Raw genomic sequence first — 16672 nt, 5'->3', positions numbered from 1 at the left:
GTGCTATAGGGGGGCTCGGGCGGGGACGTTGTGGGCGGGGGAGGGATGTCTTCGGAGCCCGGCACCGATAGGCTCCGGCTGAACTTCATGGCCGGGGGCGTCAGGTACGGCCGCTCGTCCTCAGCTGCCCCTGAATGGGAGGCACGAGTCAGGCGGCTAGGCCGGCCGGGGCCCCTCCCACCAGCCCCTCTCTGGGAATGCCCTTCCCTCAGGCGCCGGGCCGAGGAGCCATCCCCAGGGAGCCCGCCCTGGGACGCCACCCGCTAAGGAGCAGAATCGGTGGGGGGCGGGGGAGGAAGGAGGAAGAGGCAGAGGCAGGAGAGCCCCAGAAGCAGCAGCCGAGCCCCCCTCCCTGGAGAAGCCACCTCATCCTTCCGCGGGCTGCACTACTAAGACTAGGGGCGGCTGGCGGCAGGAAAGCGGCCTCAGGGCTGAGGCCTCCGGCCAGTACCGAGCCTCGGAAGTCGCTATTTGCCTCCTCCGGGATATGGAGATGAGGAGAAAGTAGTCCCTTTAGGGCAGCCGCCCTCGGGCCTTTGGCTCGTCCTCTCCGCCGCGCCAGCCCGGAACTAGCCTTCCTTCAGCTCAAAGACTTGCCCGCGGGATGGGGAAGTCCCAGGGAGGAAATTCCCTCCACCCAAGTCAGTGGGCTCCTCCCGGCTAAGCGCTCTGGGATCTCAGAGTGGGCTTAAAGGAGCGGCCCCCTGGCAGTGCCTCACGAGTGTTAAAAGGCTTGCCAAGCGCCTTCCGCACACAGCCCGAGGAGATGAGGGCTCCGAGGAGCCACTGTACAGACGAGAACACGGAGGAGAGTCCCAGGAGGGGATGGGGCGCCGGCAGCCAGCTAGCTGGCCCAGCGTGGAAAGGGAAGTGCCCTGCCCAGGCTTGAATGGTTGGGAGGCCGAATTCGAATTCGGCTCTTCCGGAGTCCGCGTGTGGCCGGGACTCTCCCCACTCCTGGCACTTGCCCCCGGCCAGCTCTCTGGCCGCTAAACCACGCAGCCTCCTAGGAGGGCGTCTGGGCCCAGTTCTGGGCGGGACTAGCCTTTCTACCACATCTCAGGCTTGATCCAACCGCCTCCGCCCGCGCCCCACTGAGGCGGCCACCCCCATTTTACAGAAGGGGTAAATGGAGGCAGACACTGAATCCCCGAACAGACGAGGGGAGGCAGGCCGAGCCCTCCGTCCAGGCAGCCTCCCCCAGCCCCAGGACCACTTACCAATGGACTTCTGCCGCAGCATGAGGCCAGGTCCGGGGGGTAGGTAAGACGGTCGCTCGTAACTAGGCTGGGAGCGGTGGTGGGGATCAAAGCTGGACTGCGTGGGGAACAGGGGCAGGAAGGCAGGCGGAAGAGGCAACAAGGAGGGAAGTTAGAGGCCGCTCCCCTCGCTCCGGCCCCCTCCGCTCCCCAAGTGCTGCTGGCCCAAGAAGGGGGGCTGCCACAGCCCGGGCCCCAGAAGTCAAAGGGAGCAGGGAGGCGCCTCCCTCAAGCTGCAGCCAAACCCAGAGACAGGGGGGCCTGGGGTCAAATCTGTCCTAGCTGTATGACCCTGGGTAAGTCCCTTAACCCCATTACCTAACCAATAGGCAGTGCTGATCCAAAGACGAAGATAAGAGTTTAAAACAAACAAAAAAAAAGCCGATTGTTTCCAAGTGGGGGGCGGTAATAATTGGATTCCCAGGTGGCTATGTGGGGGGGTCAGCAAGTATCTTGCTGACCCCATTTCTAGAGTGCCCCCAGCCTCAGTTTCCTCGTCAGTAAAATGAGGGCAACGACCTCTGTAAGCATCCCCCTCCCAGGGGTGTCACGAGGCTCCCCTGAAATGCGGTTTGCAGCCCCCCCCCCCAGCCAGTGCCTATTGTCAGAGCACTTTGGTTGGGGAGCTCAGCACGCAGTGGAGTCTCAGGAGACTTTCCCAGGGTCCCGCAGCCAGTCCTCTCTGACTCCGGAGGTTTACAAGTGGGAAGTCCTTTAGCCTAGTGGTGAGGGACACTCCAGACGTGTCCTGGCCAGCCCTCTGTGGGGCCAGAACCGGCAGAACCAGCTCTGCTGAGGGATTATGGGTCATAGCTCTTACCCCCCCCCCAACGGTCAAGGAGGCAGGGAGAAGCCAAGAGAGAATTGAGTCATTTCACAGATGAGAAGACTGAGGTGCAGAAAGGCTAAGCGAGTTCCGAGAGCTTCAAGACTTTGGTTCAAACCCAGATCTCTACGGACTCCAAACCCATTCTTCCATCTTGAGGAAGTGTAGACACGACACGGCCTGCCTGAAGGTCTTCCCTGGAAAGGGAGAGCTGAGGAACAAGGAGGATGGTGGAGCTGGAAGGAACCTCAGAAGTCAAGGCCAACATCCTCACTTTACAAATGGGGAAACTGAGGCCAGGGGAAAACGTGACCTGTCCAAGGTCACAAAGGCTGTAAGGTGCAGGGACGGAATGTGAATTTGTCCTACTTTTCCCTAGTTGAGCAGTCAGATTGCCATCCAGACTGGATCAGACACATTCATGCTATTGTCTTCGTCCCAGGAAAGGTTCCCCACGGATGGGGTGGGGAGGAGAAAGGGGCCCCTCCCCCCCTCCTGAGGGACCGTTAGCCACAGACCGAAAGGCAGGGATGAAAGAGGGCAACCAAAGGGCCAGCCCGTGCCAAGCGCTCCTTGTTTTGGGCAGGATTAGTGAACTAGAAGGCAGGAGGACTACCGTGGGTCGAGGCTGTCGAGTCTGCTGAAGTGTCTCCTGGCCGTCTTGTGGCTTCGATGACAATAAGAGTCCATCATTTCAGGCCTCGAATGGTGAGACTTCTAGAGCCACCACTGATGGTTCTGTGCTAGCTTGGAACTGGGGTCTGGAGGAGCGTCCCAGGGTTCCGGCCTTGGTGGGACAGGAGCCTTCTCAGACCTCCAGATCCACAAGGGACGGGGCGAGCCAACAAGACTGGCCGAGAAGATGGGAAAAGGGCTTAACGGGCTGCCCGGAAGGGCTGAAGCCAAAAAAGTCTCTTCTAATGGCGAGAAACAAGGGGAAGGCCAATCCTCACACTCAGAAGCCAACCTTTGAAGTCCAAGATGGGGGAGACCTGAGCAAGGCCCAAGTTCAGTGGGAGATGTGGGCTAAAGAAGCTCATGGGAAGAGCCCAGAGATACCTCGCCCAGACCAGAGCCCCTCTGAAGCCATCATGGCGGATGGCAGAGAGCTTCAGACCACACGGATTGGTGGAAGGAAATGAGGGTGGCTCCGGAGAGCCTTCTGCTCTTCATGGCAGCAGTAACTCATCTATTGCACATTAAGCCTTACAGAGTGCTCTTCCCCAGGGGATGTGGCAAAACTGGGACACTAATGCATTGCTGGTGGACTTGTGAACTGATCCAACCATTCTGGATGGCAATTTGGAACTCTGCCCAAAGGGCTTTAAAAGACTGCCTGCCCTTTGACCCAGCCATAGCACTGCTGGGTTTGTACCCCAAAGAGATCATAGATGAACAGACTTGCATAAAAATATTTATAGCCGCGCTTTTTGTGGTGGAAAAAAACTGGCAAAGGAAGGGCTGTCCCTCGATTGGGGAATGGCTGAGCACATTGTGGTCTATGATGGTGATGGAATATTATTGTGCTGTAAGGAATGAAGAGCCGCTCGATTTCTGTATGGACTGGAAAAACCTCCATGAACTGATTCAGAGTGACATAAGCAGAACCAGAACGTTGTACACAGAAAGCAAGACATTGTGGAACGATCAAATGTAAGAGACTTTGCTACTAAGAGGACAATCCAGGACCATTCTGAGGGACTTAGGAGGAAGAATGCTCTCCATGCCAAGAGAAAAAACTGTGGGAGTAGAAACACAGAAAAAACAACAACCCACGATTCATCACTTGGTTCTTCGGGTATGTGATTGGGGGTTGTGCTTTTCTAAGATTATTCACTTATAAAAATGAATCATCTGGTCAGAGGTTTTGCATGACAATACATATATAATAACCCAGATGGCATTGCTTGACAGCTCGGGGAGTGGGGAGAGAAGGAAAAAGGGAGACAGTTTGGATGATAGAACTTTGGAAAACTTACATGGAAATTTGTTATTAAATTAAAAAAAAAAACCAACCAAAGTGCCCACCCCAAAACCAGCCTGCGAGACGGGTAAAATACTGTTCTACCTGTTTCATAGATGGGAAACTGAGGCTCACAGATGTCAAGGGACTTGTTTACAGTCACACTCTAGAAGTGTCTGCTGGAGGATTGGAACTCAGGACCGTTTCCTCTCTTTTCATCATCTTTGCACGCCAACATACCTCTCGATCTGTAGTGCTCAGATCTCAATGTTCTCATGATTGGGTCCCCTTGCTGGTTATTGGACTTGGATCCTATCCCCTGTTTGCCCAGTATCTCTGCTGGGATCTCTTTATGTGCCCCTATTCTCCCAGATTGGATTGAGGAGCCCCACTGTCTTGAATTCAGGACTCTCCCAAACCCAAGAGACTCATCTCCTGCCTTCTTCCTTAGACGCCCTTCCTCCAAGAGGCTCAAGGCTGAAAGGGGCTTCAGAAGCCAGTGTGTTATAGCTTTACCAGAAAGAGGGGTGCCTACCCCAACAGTTCCAACCAGTGACTGTCCATCCTGGATTTAGTTCACCTCTAATGGCTAAGAACTCCCGGCCTTCCAAGATCATCCATCTCGCTTCTAGAAAGCAGCGTTGTTCTTCTTTCCTGCCCTACTGAGGAGTCTTTGGTAATTCGCTGTTGCCTTGGGCAATACCAATTAAGTGAAATACAAATTCCCCAGAACCAGAGATCCTCCCCAATATGGCTTCTAGTCTGTCCCCCTCCACACACTGTCCCTTCTGGCCAAACTGGATTACTAGTTGCTCCTAGAGCATATCCTGTCTATTTCCAGAATCTATGCCCTTGCCTTGCCATCTTCAGGGTCCGGAAACATTCTCTTCAAGGAGTCATGGAATAAGAGATCTAGAGCTTGAGAGGATCCTCGGAAGTGATCTAGACCAGCATCCCTCAAATGTAGAGGTGAGGGAACTGAGGAGCCCAAGGGGTGCGCCCAAGACCATGGCTGAGCAGGCTGGGAACTCAAGATCTTGGCTCCTGGCAGACTTCTCTGCTGTGCCAGATTACTTAATCCTTGTTTCAAGCTTCCACTCTGATCCTCTACCTCCAAGAAGCTTTCTCTGATTGCTCTACAAAAGCGAATGACTTCCTCCCTCGAAATATGACTGCAGTCCTTTGTCTACAGCCCTCTCTCTGGGTTCCTGCTTCTTCCTTGAATTGCTGTTATTCCTTTCCATATGGAGAGATCCCACTGTAGACAGATCTCTAACCATCGTTTAGACATTCATAGTGATACATCTGTCTGCCTACGAAGGCATATATGCATTTGTACCCCAATCTAAGTAGTCATACATGTATGTAGTAAAAGGCAGGTCTCTAGGGATGCACATATATACATTTCTATATCCCCAGAAGAGTATAAGCTCCTTGAGATCAGGGACTGGCTAAGTTTTCCTCTTTGCCTTCATTCATCCCGCCCTTCATTCAGCAAGAGTTTGTTGAGTTAAATTAAGAATGCATGAAGCCTGGGGCTGGCAGGGAGAGGGGGTGGAGACACGATTGCTTTTCTTTCAGTATGGGAAGGACCATCGGGGGAGGAAGAAAGATGAGATTCATCTGTTCGGCCCCAGGAGGAAGAACCAGAAGCCTGAGGGGAGGAGAGGAAGAGCTAGGAAGAGACCCATCAAGGCTGTCTGGAGGAACAAGCTAACAATGGGAGCTGCCCAACGTGGAATGGGCTGCCCCTTCCTGGAGGCCTCCATGTCGGGACTGGAGGACCTCTCCTGGGAGATGCTGGAGAGGACATTCCTTTGGGGAAAGGCTTGGGGGAGACCTCCGAGGCTCCTCCAACCCTGACAGGTGGCCATTTTGTGAATTTGTGCCAGGCTCTCAACTACATACTGGTGGATACCAAGGCTGTAACGGAGAGTTTCTGCCCTCCAGGAGCTGCTTCTCCATTGGAACATGATTTGTTCATTTTCCCAGCCCTAACCCAGTGTTGTGCACACGGTGGTGCTTCATAAATGTTTCATTCATTCATTCAGGGAGCTGACATTCACCTTAAGGGAGGGGAAGAACAATATGGTAAGAGCAGTAAAAACACAAGTACAAGGTGATGTGGGGAGACAAGAAAGAGTTCTTAGAGCTGAGTCTGGAAGGGAGCTAGAGTTTCTTGGAGTCAGAGCTGAAGAGGGAGAGCATTCTAGGCATGGGGCACATAGTGGGCAAAGACCTGGAGATAGGATGGGATGACATAGAAGGTAGAAGCATCAACACAGAGCCTTAAACATGGTATGTAGTTAGTAAACTTGAAAATTATACAATTAAACCATAATGAAGGGAATCTACCTGCCAAAGCAAGCACAGGCATCATATGAACACGATGACAAAACACAAAGTCAGATCTAAACAATTGGACAACATTAATTGCTCACGAGTAGGCTGAGCTAATCTAATAAAAATGACAATCTTGCCTAAATTAATTTATTCAATGCCATCCCAGCCAAACAACCAACAAAACCCGATTTTATAGAACTAGAAAAAGTAATAACAAAGTTCATCTGGAAGAACAAAAGATCAATATCAAGGGAGCTACTGAAAAAACTGTGAAGGATGTTAGCCCAGTATTACCAGATCTTAAATTTGAACCATAAAGGAACAATTATCAAAGCAATCTGGAACTGGCTAAGAAATAGAAGGGTGGATCAATGGAACAGACTAAGGATAAAAGACATCAGCAAACTAGTGTTTGATAAATCCAAAGATCCCAGCTTTGGGGATAAAAACTCACTATGTAAAAAAAAAAAGTGCTGGGAAAATTGGGAAACTATGGCAGAAGCTAGGTATAGAACACTAGCTCACTCCCAGTACCAAGATAAGGTCAAATGGGTATGTGATTTAGCTATGAAGAGGAAAACCATAAGTAAATTGGGAGAATATACAACAGTTTACCTGACAGTTCTATGTAGAAGGGAAGAATATATAACCAGACAAGAGAGAGAGAACATTACAAGATATAAAATGAGTAATTTTGCTTATATTAAATTTAAAAGCTTTTGTGCAAACAAAACAAATGCAGCCAAGATTAGAAGGTAAACAACAAACTGGGGGGGGGGGGGAAATTTATAACAATTCTGATAAAGGTCTAATTCCTCAAATTTATAAAGAACTAAGTCAAATTTATAAGAGTACAAGCCATTCCCCAATTGACAAATGGTCAAAGGATATATGAATAGGCAGTTTTCAGAAGAAGAAATCAAAGCATCGATAATCCAATGAAAAAATGTTCTAAATCACTCTTGGTTAGAGAAATGCAAATTAAAACACCTCACACCTAACAGGTTGGACAATATGACACTAATGGAAAGCGATAAATGTTGGAGGGAATATGGCAAGATTGGGACACTAATACATTGTTGGTGGAGTTGTGAATGGATCCAATCATTCTGGAGGGCAACTTGGAACTATACACAAAGGACTATAAAACCGTACATACCCTTTGATTAGGTAAGACCACTACTAGGTCAGTATCCCAAAGAGATAATAAAAAAAGGGAAAGAACCTTCTCGTACAAAACTATTTCTAGCAGCTCTTTTTGCAAGGGCAAAGAATTGGAAATTGAGGGGATGGACGTCCACTGAGGAATGGTTGAACAAATTGTGGTACATGTTGGTGATGGAATACTATTGTGCTATGAGAATTATAAGCAAGATGATTTCAGAGAAAGCTGAAAAGATCTGCAGGAACTGAGGTAAAGCGAAATAAGCAGAACTAAGAGAGAGCATCGTTCTCAGTAACAGTAATATTAAATGATTATCTGTGAGAACTTGGCTACTCTCAGCAATGCCAAGATCTGGGACAATCCTGAGGGACTTATGACAGGGAATGCTATCCACCTCTAGAGAAAGAGCTGTTGCAGTCGTCTTTCCCATCAGTGTATCTTTGGTGTTACTTGGTTGTGTATGGGTGTGTTCTTACAACAGTGACCAATATGGAAGTGGGTTTTTGCATGACAATAAAAAGTAAATAAAATTAAAAATAAACGAATGAATAAATGAATGAACCATAATGAGCTTCCCTGTGCACTGTTCCTAGTCTACCAAAGAGAAGCTCTGAATTCCTCTTCCAAATGAAAGCCCTTCAGAAATTGGAGATGGTCCTGAGCTGTCCTTTCTGGACTCAAACACTAGCTTGAAGTCTGTTGACCAGCCAAGCCCTGACCTCGGCTTTGAACCTGCCTCCTCAGTTCTTGGACTTCTCTTTTCCTGGCCTCAGCTTCCCCATCTGTGGAAGAGAAGGGCTCAGGCTTGATGACCTTTAAGGCCCTTTATTATAGAATCACATTCAGTGTAACAGCAGGGCTCTGAGACTCTGCAAAGGAAGAGGGGAGGAGAATGAGGAGAGAGGGAAGGCTCTATTGGAGTACCAAAACCTCCCCAAAGAATAGGAAAGGGCAGAAAGAAATGAGAAACCATGAGAGGAGAAAGTAGGCAAGAGATGCCCCCAAAGTGGATGTGAGGGGTTGGAATGGAGAATGGCAGTGGCTTATGGACTTCCAGATCCCTGAGGCAAAAGTCAGGGAGGACTGGGGGGCTGGTGGGGGGAGGCAGGAGAGGCCGGTAGAGCCCCTACCCCCACAGCCAAGGGGCTCGAAGGAGATGCAGGGAGGGGAGGGCAGGAGTCAGAGCCTGAGAGAGACAATGGAGATGAGATTATGGGGATGAAATACACTGGTGAAATTGGAGGACGCTTGGGAAGACTGAAGGATGGGGACGATGTCCAATTGGAATACAATTCCAAGTGGAGGGAGCTAGAGATGGACAAGTGAAAAAAAGTCAGGGCCTAGAAGGAGAGGGCAGAGACTGGCCAGGAGACACATGGTAGGGTATTGGGTGGGGGTAGATAGACAGAAGAGGGCACAGGCAACAGTTGAGCTAAAGAGAACAATGGGATTATAGAGGCAGGCCAGAGCTCCTGAGAAGGGACAAAACAGGATTGAGGAGAAGTCAAGTAAGGCAGGGGCAGACAAACTGATGGGGAGATAGACCTTGACATGGAGAGAGCCTGTCTGCCCAGGGCTCAAAGCGGGGAATCAGGGGAGACAGACAGATGAGATGGCTCGACAGACTGGGATAAGGAAAAGACATTGAAGAGGTTTGTACAGAGCTCAAGGAGGAGGAAAGATGGAATGAAAAGGAAGACACCAGTGTAGGAAGGCAAACTGAGACTAGGGAGAGCACATGCAGACTGAGAGGAGGAAAGACATACAGAAAGACAGACTCAAAAGGCAGACAAACACACAGGTTGATGGGGAAGTCTCTTTCTATATATCCCTGGGAGAGACAAGGAAGAAGAGGAGAGGAGGATGGAGAGGAGGCATTAATTTGAAAGGAGTAGTCAGAGGAACAGAGAGATGAACTGGGGAGTGGAGATCAGATAGACCGAAGGAGAACAAGCTGAGGAAGGACACATCGATGAAAGGAAAGGGACAGGCAGGCAGATTAATGGAGAGCTGCCGAAAACGACGGAATCTAAAATGGGATTTAGATTTTCTGACCACGGCAGTGACGGAATACTATCGTGCCACAAGAAATCATGAGCAGTCGGGTTTCAGAAAAAAAACTGAACAGATTAAATGAACTGATGCAAAGTGAAGTGGGCAGAACCAAGAGAACATTTTACATAGTAGCAGGAATACTATTGGCTATTCTCAGTCACACAGTGATCTAAGAACATTAGGAAATTCTTACGATGGAAAATGCTATCCAGCTCCAGGTTAAGAATGGATGAAGTCTGAATGCAGATTGAAGCACACTTATTTATTTTTTTAACTTTCTCTTGTGTTTCGTTTTGGGTCTGTGTTTTCTTTAACTAGACTAATGTGGAAATGTGTTTCACATGGCTGCACAGAGATAGTCTATATAATATTGCTTGCCTTCTCAAGAAGGAGGGAAGAGAGTGAAGGAAGGAGAAAACTTATAAAAATGAATGTTAAGGGGCAGCTGCATAGCTCAGTGGATTGAGAGTCAGGCCTAGAGACAGGAGGTCCTGGGTTCAAAGCCGGCCTCAGACACTTCCCAGCTGTGTGACCCTGGGCAAGTCACTTGACTCCCATTGCCCACCCTTACCAATCTTCCACCTATGAGACAATACACCGAAGTACAAGGGTTAAAAAAAATGAATGTTAAAATTATTTTACATGTAATTAGAAAAGATAAAAACACATTTTAAATGACAGGATTTCAACCAGAAGAGGAGTGATCAAGCTTATCAAAAAGGCTTTAAATTAAAGGGGATTGGGAAGGGAGAACCCCCCCCACCACCTATATCAACCAAATTAGGTGCCATAGAGCGTAGCCTAAATGAGGGAAGAAGAATAGCAGTTTAGGCACCTGGAAGTTCACAGAAGACACAGTCCCAAAGAGGAGTCAGTAGCAAAGCCATCGCCTCAAATATTTGTACACAAAGATGCAAAGTTTAGCAAAGAGTAAGATGAATTGGAGATCTTAATACAAGGGGAAATAGGACTTAAGTATTACTGAGGCTTGGTGAGAAGAGTGCATGATTGGAATATATATCCTTGCATGCCTTTATTTTATTTAAAAGAAACAGGACAGGCAAAAATATGCAGCAGGATGGCATTGAATATCAAGATAATAAATTAGTGAAGAAATACAAGAGGGCAAATATGATAGAAAACACTGGAGTGAAAGTCAATAGATAGGTAGATGGCTCAGTGGATTGAGAACCAGGTCCAGAGAAGGGAGGTTCTGGGTTCAAATCTGACCTCAGACACTTCCTAGCTGTGTGACCCTGGGCTAGTCACTTAACTCCCATTGCCTAGCCCTTACCACTCCTTTGCCTTGGAACCAATATACAGTATTGCTTCTAAAATGGAAGGTAAGAGGTTGTTTTTTTTAAGTCACTGGATGGAAAAATAAATAATTTTTTGCTGGACTACACTAGAGGCTACCTGGATAGAAAGAAGAAATAGATGATGAGTTTGGGAAACAGACCAATGGCCTGGCACAAAGGTACCATATAACAGTGAGGGGAGACTTCATTTATTCAGACATCTATTGAATAACACCAGCCAAAAACAGAAATGAATCACTTCTTCACTTGTCTAAATAATAATTTCATTAAAATGCACTGAAACCAACAAGGCAAATTCACTTCTAGATATGACTTTCTGTAAGAGCAAAGAACTCTGCCAAGGTAGAAATTAGAGGCACTTTAGAGCAGAGATGTCAATCAAGTTACGTGGAGAATGTAGTCACAAGATTCCCCTAGACTATCCAAAGAGATTAAAGTATTGTTGGCCAGCCCCGTGACTTTGGGCAACTGACTTACCCCCAATTCTCTAGCCCTTACTGTTCCTCTGATTTGGACCCAATACTTAGCAACCATTCTAGGCAAAAGATAAGGGTTTAAAATATTGTTGGGAATTATTAACCAAAATAATTTTAAAATATAGCAGAACACAGAAAGTGTTGATATGTGGTTAACTAAGTCAATATGCAGCCCATCAGAATCCTTAGGTAGGGTTTAGTGGCCCCCTGTTATATCTGAATTTGCTACCACTGACCTAGAACTTTTTTGTTGGATAAAGATGGAGAAGAAAGTCAGGCTTCATTTGCATATACCCTTTGTGTTGGAAAAGCCAAGCCTAAAAAGTTCAGAGGGAAGATAGGTAAAAACCTGTTGACTAACATTCTCAAGTCAATCCAGGAAGCATGGGAGTCACTTAAGAATAAAATCCCAAAGAAATCAGGGGAAACAATTTGGATGAGGAGGACTGGGAACTGTCTGGAGAGACTGATGTGGGCTCATAGGGAATTCACTGAGTAACTTGGGTTTAAAAGAAGCATGAACAAGAGAGAGGTAAGGGTAGGTCATTGAAGATGACCATAAAAGCACAGCAAAGTCCAGTAGGGATTGCGTCAGGAGTGGTCAGATTCAGAATGCCGTGAGGCTGGTGAGGGAAGAGGACACAACACAAGACATTTTATTTCTAGCTGCATTAGAAAGGGGATCAAAGAAGGGATGAGACTGCTGCTGAGTGTATAAAAAGCAGTGGTAAGAACAGAGAGAAGACAGGGCTGCTTAGTCCTTGATTTGTTCCTTTTTTCTGCCAAGAAAAGTGAACTTTGGGCTGGAAAGGACACAATAGGAGCTGACAGACAATGAGTGAGAGTGCACCCAGCTCTCTTTGAAGAGTTCTTGAAGAGTTCTGGATATCTGGCCCAGATGACAACATGCTTGCTCAAGGAAAGATCTGAGAGATGTGGTCAATGAGCTAGAGTCACTAAAGATCTTGGAACACCAGACAGGCAATGGAAGAAGGGAAGAGTGCAAATGACCTGGTTTGCAAAAAAAAAAAAAAAAAAGAAATGGATGGGGGTGGAGCCAAGATGACAGAATAAAGGCAGGGGCTCTCTTAAGCTCTCCCAAATTTCCCTCCAAATAACTGGTAAATTAACACTTCAAAACAGATTCTAGAGCAGCAAAACCAACAAAAGAATGAGGTGAAACAATTTTCCAGCCCAAGATAACTTATAAGGTCAATAGGAAGAAGGTTTGTGTCACTGGGATGAGAGTGGGACATGGCTCTTCAGCAAACCAGCAGCAGATCTTGGGGATGACTGAATCAGTGGTGGCAGCCTCCAGAACTCTCAGCCCATAGATGACAGGAGTGTTAAACAGCTGAAGACAACAATGTCAAAACAGCTACACCCACAGCCTCAAAGAAAAGATGTGAATTGACCTTAGGTCTAAAAAGCATTCTTGGAAGAACTCAAAAGGGACTTTTAAAAATCAAATAAGAGAAGAAGCAGAAAATTTGAGAAAAGAAGTGAGCAACTCAAGAAAATCATGAAAAAGTTAATGGTTTGGTAAAGAAGACACAAAAACTGAAAAAAAATGATACCTTAAAAAAATAAAATAAGTCAAATGGTAAAATAGGTACAAAAAATCAACAGAAGAGAAAAATTTTCTTAAAAAGCAGAATTGGCCAAGTAGAAAAGGAGATACAAATTCTCGCTGAAGAAAATAATGCTTAAAAATTGGAATTGGACAAATAGAAACCAATGACTCTAAAAGAGATCAAAAAAGAATTTTAAAAATCAAAACAATGAAAAAATAGAAGAAAGTGTGAAAATTCTCATTAGAAAACCACTGACCTAGAAAAGGAGAGATACTTTAAGAATTATTGGGAATTATTGGAAAACTTATTGGAAAAAAAACTACCTGAAAGCCATGATAAAAAAGTTTAGATATTATCTTTCAAGAAATGATCAAGGAATACTCCCCTGATATCCAAGAACCAGTGGGTAAATTAAAAATTGAGAGAATCTACTCATCACCTCCTAAAAGAGATCTCAAGATGAAACCTCTCAGGAATGTTATAACCAACTTCCAAGAACTCATAAGTCAAGGAGAAATTATTGCTAGCATCCAGAAAGAAACTATTCAAATATTTTGGAGCCACAGTCAGGATTACACATCCAGAAGGCTTAGACTTCATATTTGTTATGAATAAAATTGATATAGATGGATATAGATCGAAGTATTAATATTTTAATTAAAGCCATGTTGGTAAAATAAAGAAGACCACGTGCCTGCTAAGATCTAATTCAAATCACCCGCCATTACCTCCTGCCCACCTGGCTGCCTCATAGCAAAGAGACCTCCCCAATGAGCTCAGGAGTCTTATACTGCTCTCTACTTCCTGTCTACCTGTTTTACAAGAGGAATCGTGGGAAATGTAGTTTCCAAATCCCCTAAACGTCCACAGGAAGTTTATGTCATATATTTACATATTTAAAACTCAAATGAACCCCAAATAACCCTCAAAATTCCAAATAACATATATTCCAATAATATTATTATTCTGGAGGGCAAAGGGACTAAGATTACAACCAAGAATCACCTACCCAGCAAAACTGGGTATAATCCTTTGGGGGGGGATGAATATAGCATATACATTCAGTTGAGTAGAAAAATAAATCTTACTCTACAGGAAAGTATAAGGGGGAGGGGATAAGAGAAGGGGGTGGGGATAATAGAAAAGAGGGTAGATTGGGGGACCTGGTGGTCAGAAGCAAAACATTTTTGAGGAGGAACAGGGTTAAAGGACAGAGAGAATGATAAACAGGGAGGAAAGATAATACAGTAATTATAACTGTCAAAAAATTTACAGTAAGTTTCTCTGATAGCCTCATTTCTCAAATATATAAAGAAATGAGTCAAATGTATAAGAATATGAGTCATTCCCCAATTGATAAATGAGCAACGGTTATAAACCAGCAGTTTTCAGATAAAAAAAATCCAAGATATCCAAAATTCTACAAAAAAAAATGTTCTAAATCACTCTTAAAAAACCCTCACCTTCTGTCTTAGAATTAACAAGTATGGTTCCAAGACCGAAGAACACTAAAGGCTATATAATTGGAGTTAAGTACCTTGCTCAAGGACATTCAACTAGGAAGTGTCTGCGGCCATATTTGAACCCAGGACCTCCAGACCCCAGGTCTGGCACTCTACCTACCAAACCACCTAGCTTCCCTTTTAAATCATTCTTGGTTAGAGAAATGTAAATTAAAAAATCTCTGAGGTTCCACTTTACACTTATCAAATTAGCTAATATGAAAAAGACCAGGTGGGAGTGGGGGGAAATTGGAATACTAACACACTGTTGGAGAAGTTGCAAACTGACCTCACCACTCTGGAGATCCATTTGGAGCCATGCCCAAAGGACTATAAAACCATATATACCCTTTGATCTAGTGATATCGCTATTAGGGTCCATATCCAGAAGAGATGTTTTTAAAGGAAAATGATCTATATGTAAAGGTATATAGTGATTCTTTTTGTAGTGGCAAATAATTGAACATTGAGGGGCTGAATAAGCTGTGATATATAAGTGCGAATGAATATCATTATGCTATGAGAAATGACAAGCAGCAGCATTTTTTTAAACCTGGAAAGACTAAAATGAATGGATGCAAAATGAAGTGAGCAGAACCAGGAGAACATTGTACACAGTAACAGTGCAACAGTAATAGTGTGAAAGTCTTGGCTTTTCTCAGCAATACAATGATCTGAGACAATGCTGAAGGACTTATGATGAAAGATGCTATTCACCTCCAAAGAAAGAACTGAAGGGGTCTGAAAGAAGATCAAAGCATATTTTTTTGAACTTCATTTTTTTGGGGTAGGGTTGGTCTGCATTTTCTTTCAGAACGTGACTAATATGGAAATGTGCCTTGCATGACTACACATGTATGTATAACCTATATCAAATTGCTTGCTTTCTCAATGAGAGGAGGGTGAGAATATTTTTTGCAGCTCTTATTGTGGAGCAAAGAATCAGAAATGGAGGGAATGGCCAAACAAGTCATTGCGGCATGATTGTGATGGCAGACTGTGGTGCTCCAAGAAATGATGAGGGAGCAGTTGAGTGATTCAGTGAATGGAAAGTCAGTCCTAGAGAGGGGAGATCGTGGGTTCAAATCTAGCTTCAGACACTTCTTAGCTGTGTGACTCTCGGCAAGTCATTTAACCCCCACTGCCTAGCCCTTACCACTCTTCTGCCTTGGAACCAAAACCACAGTACTGATTCTAAGACAGAAGAGAAGGGCTTATAAAAGGAAGGAAGGAAGGAAGGAAGGAATATATATATATATGAAATTGGGGGGGGGGGGTCAGAAAAATATGGCAAGACCAATTAGAACAAAGTGAATTAAAAGAACCAGGAGATCGGCACTGCGCCTGATGGCAACGATATTGAATTCTGACCAACTGAGAAAGATCCGGCTGCTCTGATGCGGGCAGTATCCAAAGCATCAGGAGAAAAAGATGCTCCCCACACCCACAGAAAGAGGAACGCTGGATGCCACCAACCTGGAAATACATTTCACAGGATTGCTCCTGTGTAACTGATGCCCTGCTCGGCTTCTTTGTGGTGGGATAGGAGATGGGAGAGGGGACTATGGGAACTAAACATTTACAAAGAAAAGAATCTCAAAAGCCAACAATAAATTTGAAAGAGAAAGAGACAGAGAGAGACAGAGGCAGAGACAGAGGGACAGAGACAGAGAAGGAGAAGGAAAGGAAGAGAAACAGAGAGAAACGGAGACAGACAGAGGAGAGAGGGAGAGAGGGAAAGACAGAGAGAGGGAGAGAGGGAGGGAGAGAGGAAGAGAGGGAGACAGAGAGACAGAGACAGAGGGAGAGACAGAGAGGGAGAGGGAAAGAGACACAGAGAGAGAGACAGAGGGCGAGAGAAAGAGACATAGAGAGAGAGAGAGACAGAGGGAGAGACACACAGAGAGAGAGACAGAGAGGGAGAGGGAAAGAGACACAGAGAGAGAGACAGAGGGCGAGAGAAAGAGACACAGAGAGAGAGACAGAGGGAGAGACAGAGAGAGAGGGAGAGACAGAGAGAGAGACAGAGACAGAGAGGGAGAGGCAGAGAGACAGAGAGGGAGAGAGAAAGAGACAGAGACAGAGAGGGAGAGAGAAAGAGACAGAGACAGAGAGGGAGAGACAGAGGGAGAGTCAGAGAGGGAGAAAGAGACAGAGAGGGAGAGACAGAGGGAGAGACAGAGAGAGAGA

General features: G+C 45.8%; 1 protein-coding gene across 1 annotated transcript in view; it reads right to left on the bottom strand.

Moving 5' to 3' along the window:
* Nucleotides 1-16672, bottom strand: part of SHANK1 (SH3 and multiple ankyrin repeat domains 1) — a gene marked incomplete at its 5' end in the record, with an annotated part of 55296 nt that overhangs the window by 1229 nt on the left and 37395 nt on the right. Inside the window, 2 exon segments of the mRNA XM_044666660.1 lie at nt 5-130; nt 1221-1317. Coding sequence (XP_044522595.1) covers nt 5-130; nt 1221-1317 — 223 coding nt within the window.

The sequence above is a fragment of the Gracilinanus agilis genome, chromosome 3 (genome assembly GCF_016433145.1).
Source record: "Gracilinanus agilis isolate LMUSP501 chromosome 3, AgileGrace, whole genome shotgun sequence".
Lineage (NCBI taxonomy): Eukaryota > Metazoa > Chordata > Mammalia > Didelphimorphia > Didelphidae > Gracilinanus > Gracilinanus agilis.
Note: the sequence above shows the minus strand (reverse complement) of the source record. Positions and strands in the feature narration are given on the sequence as shown.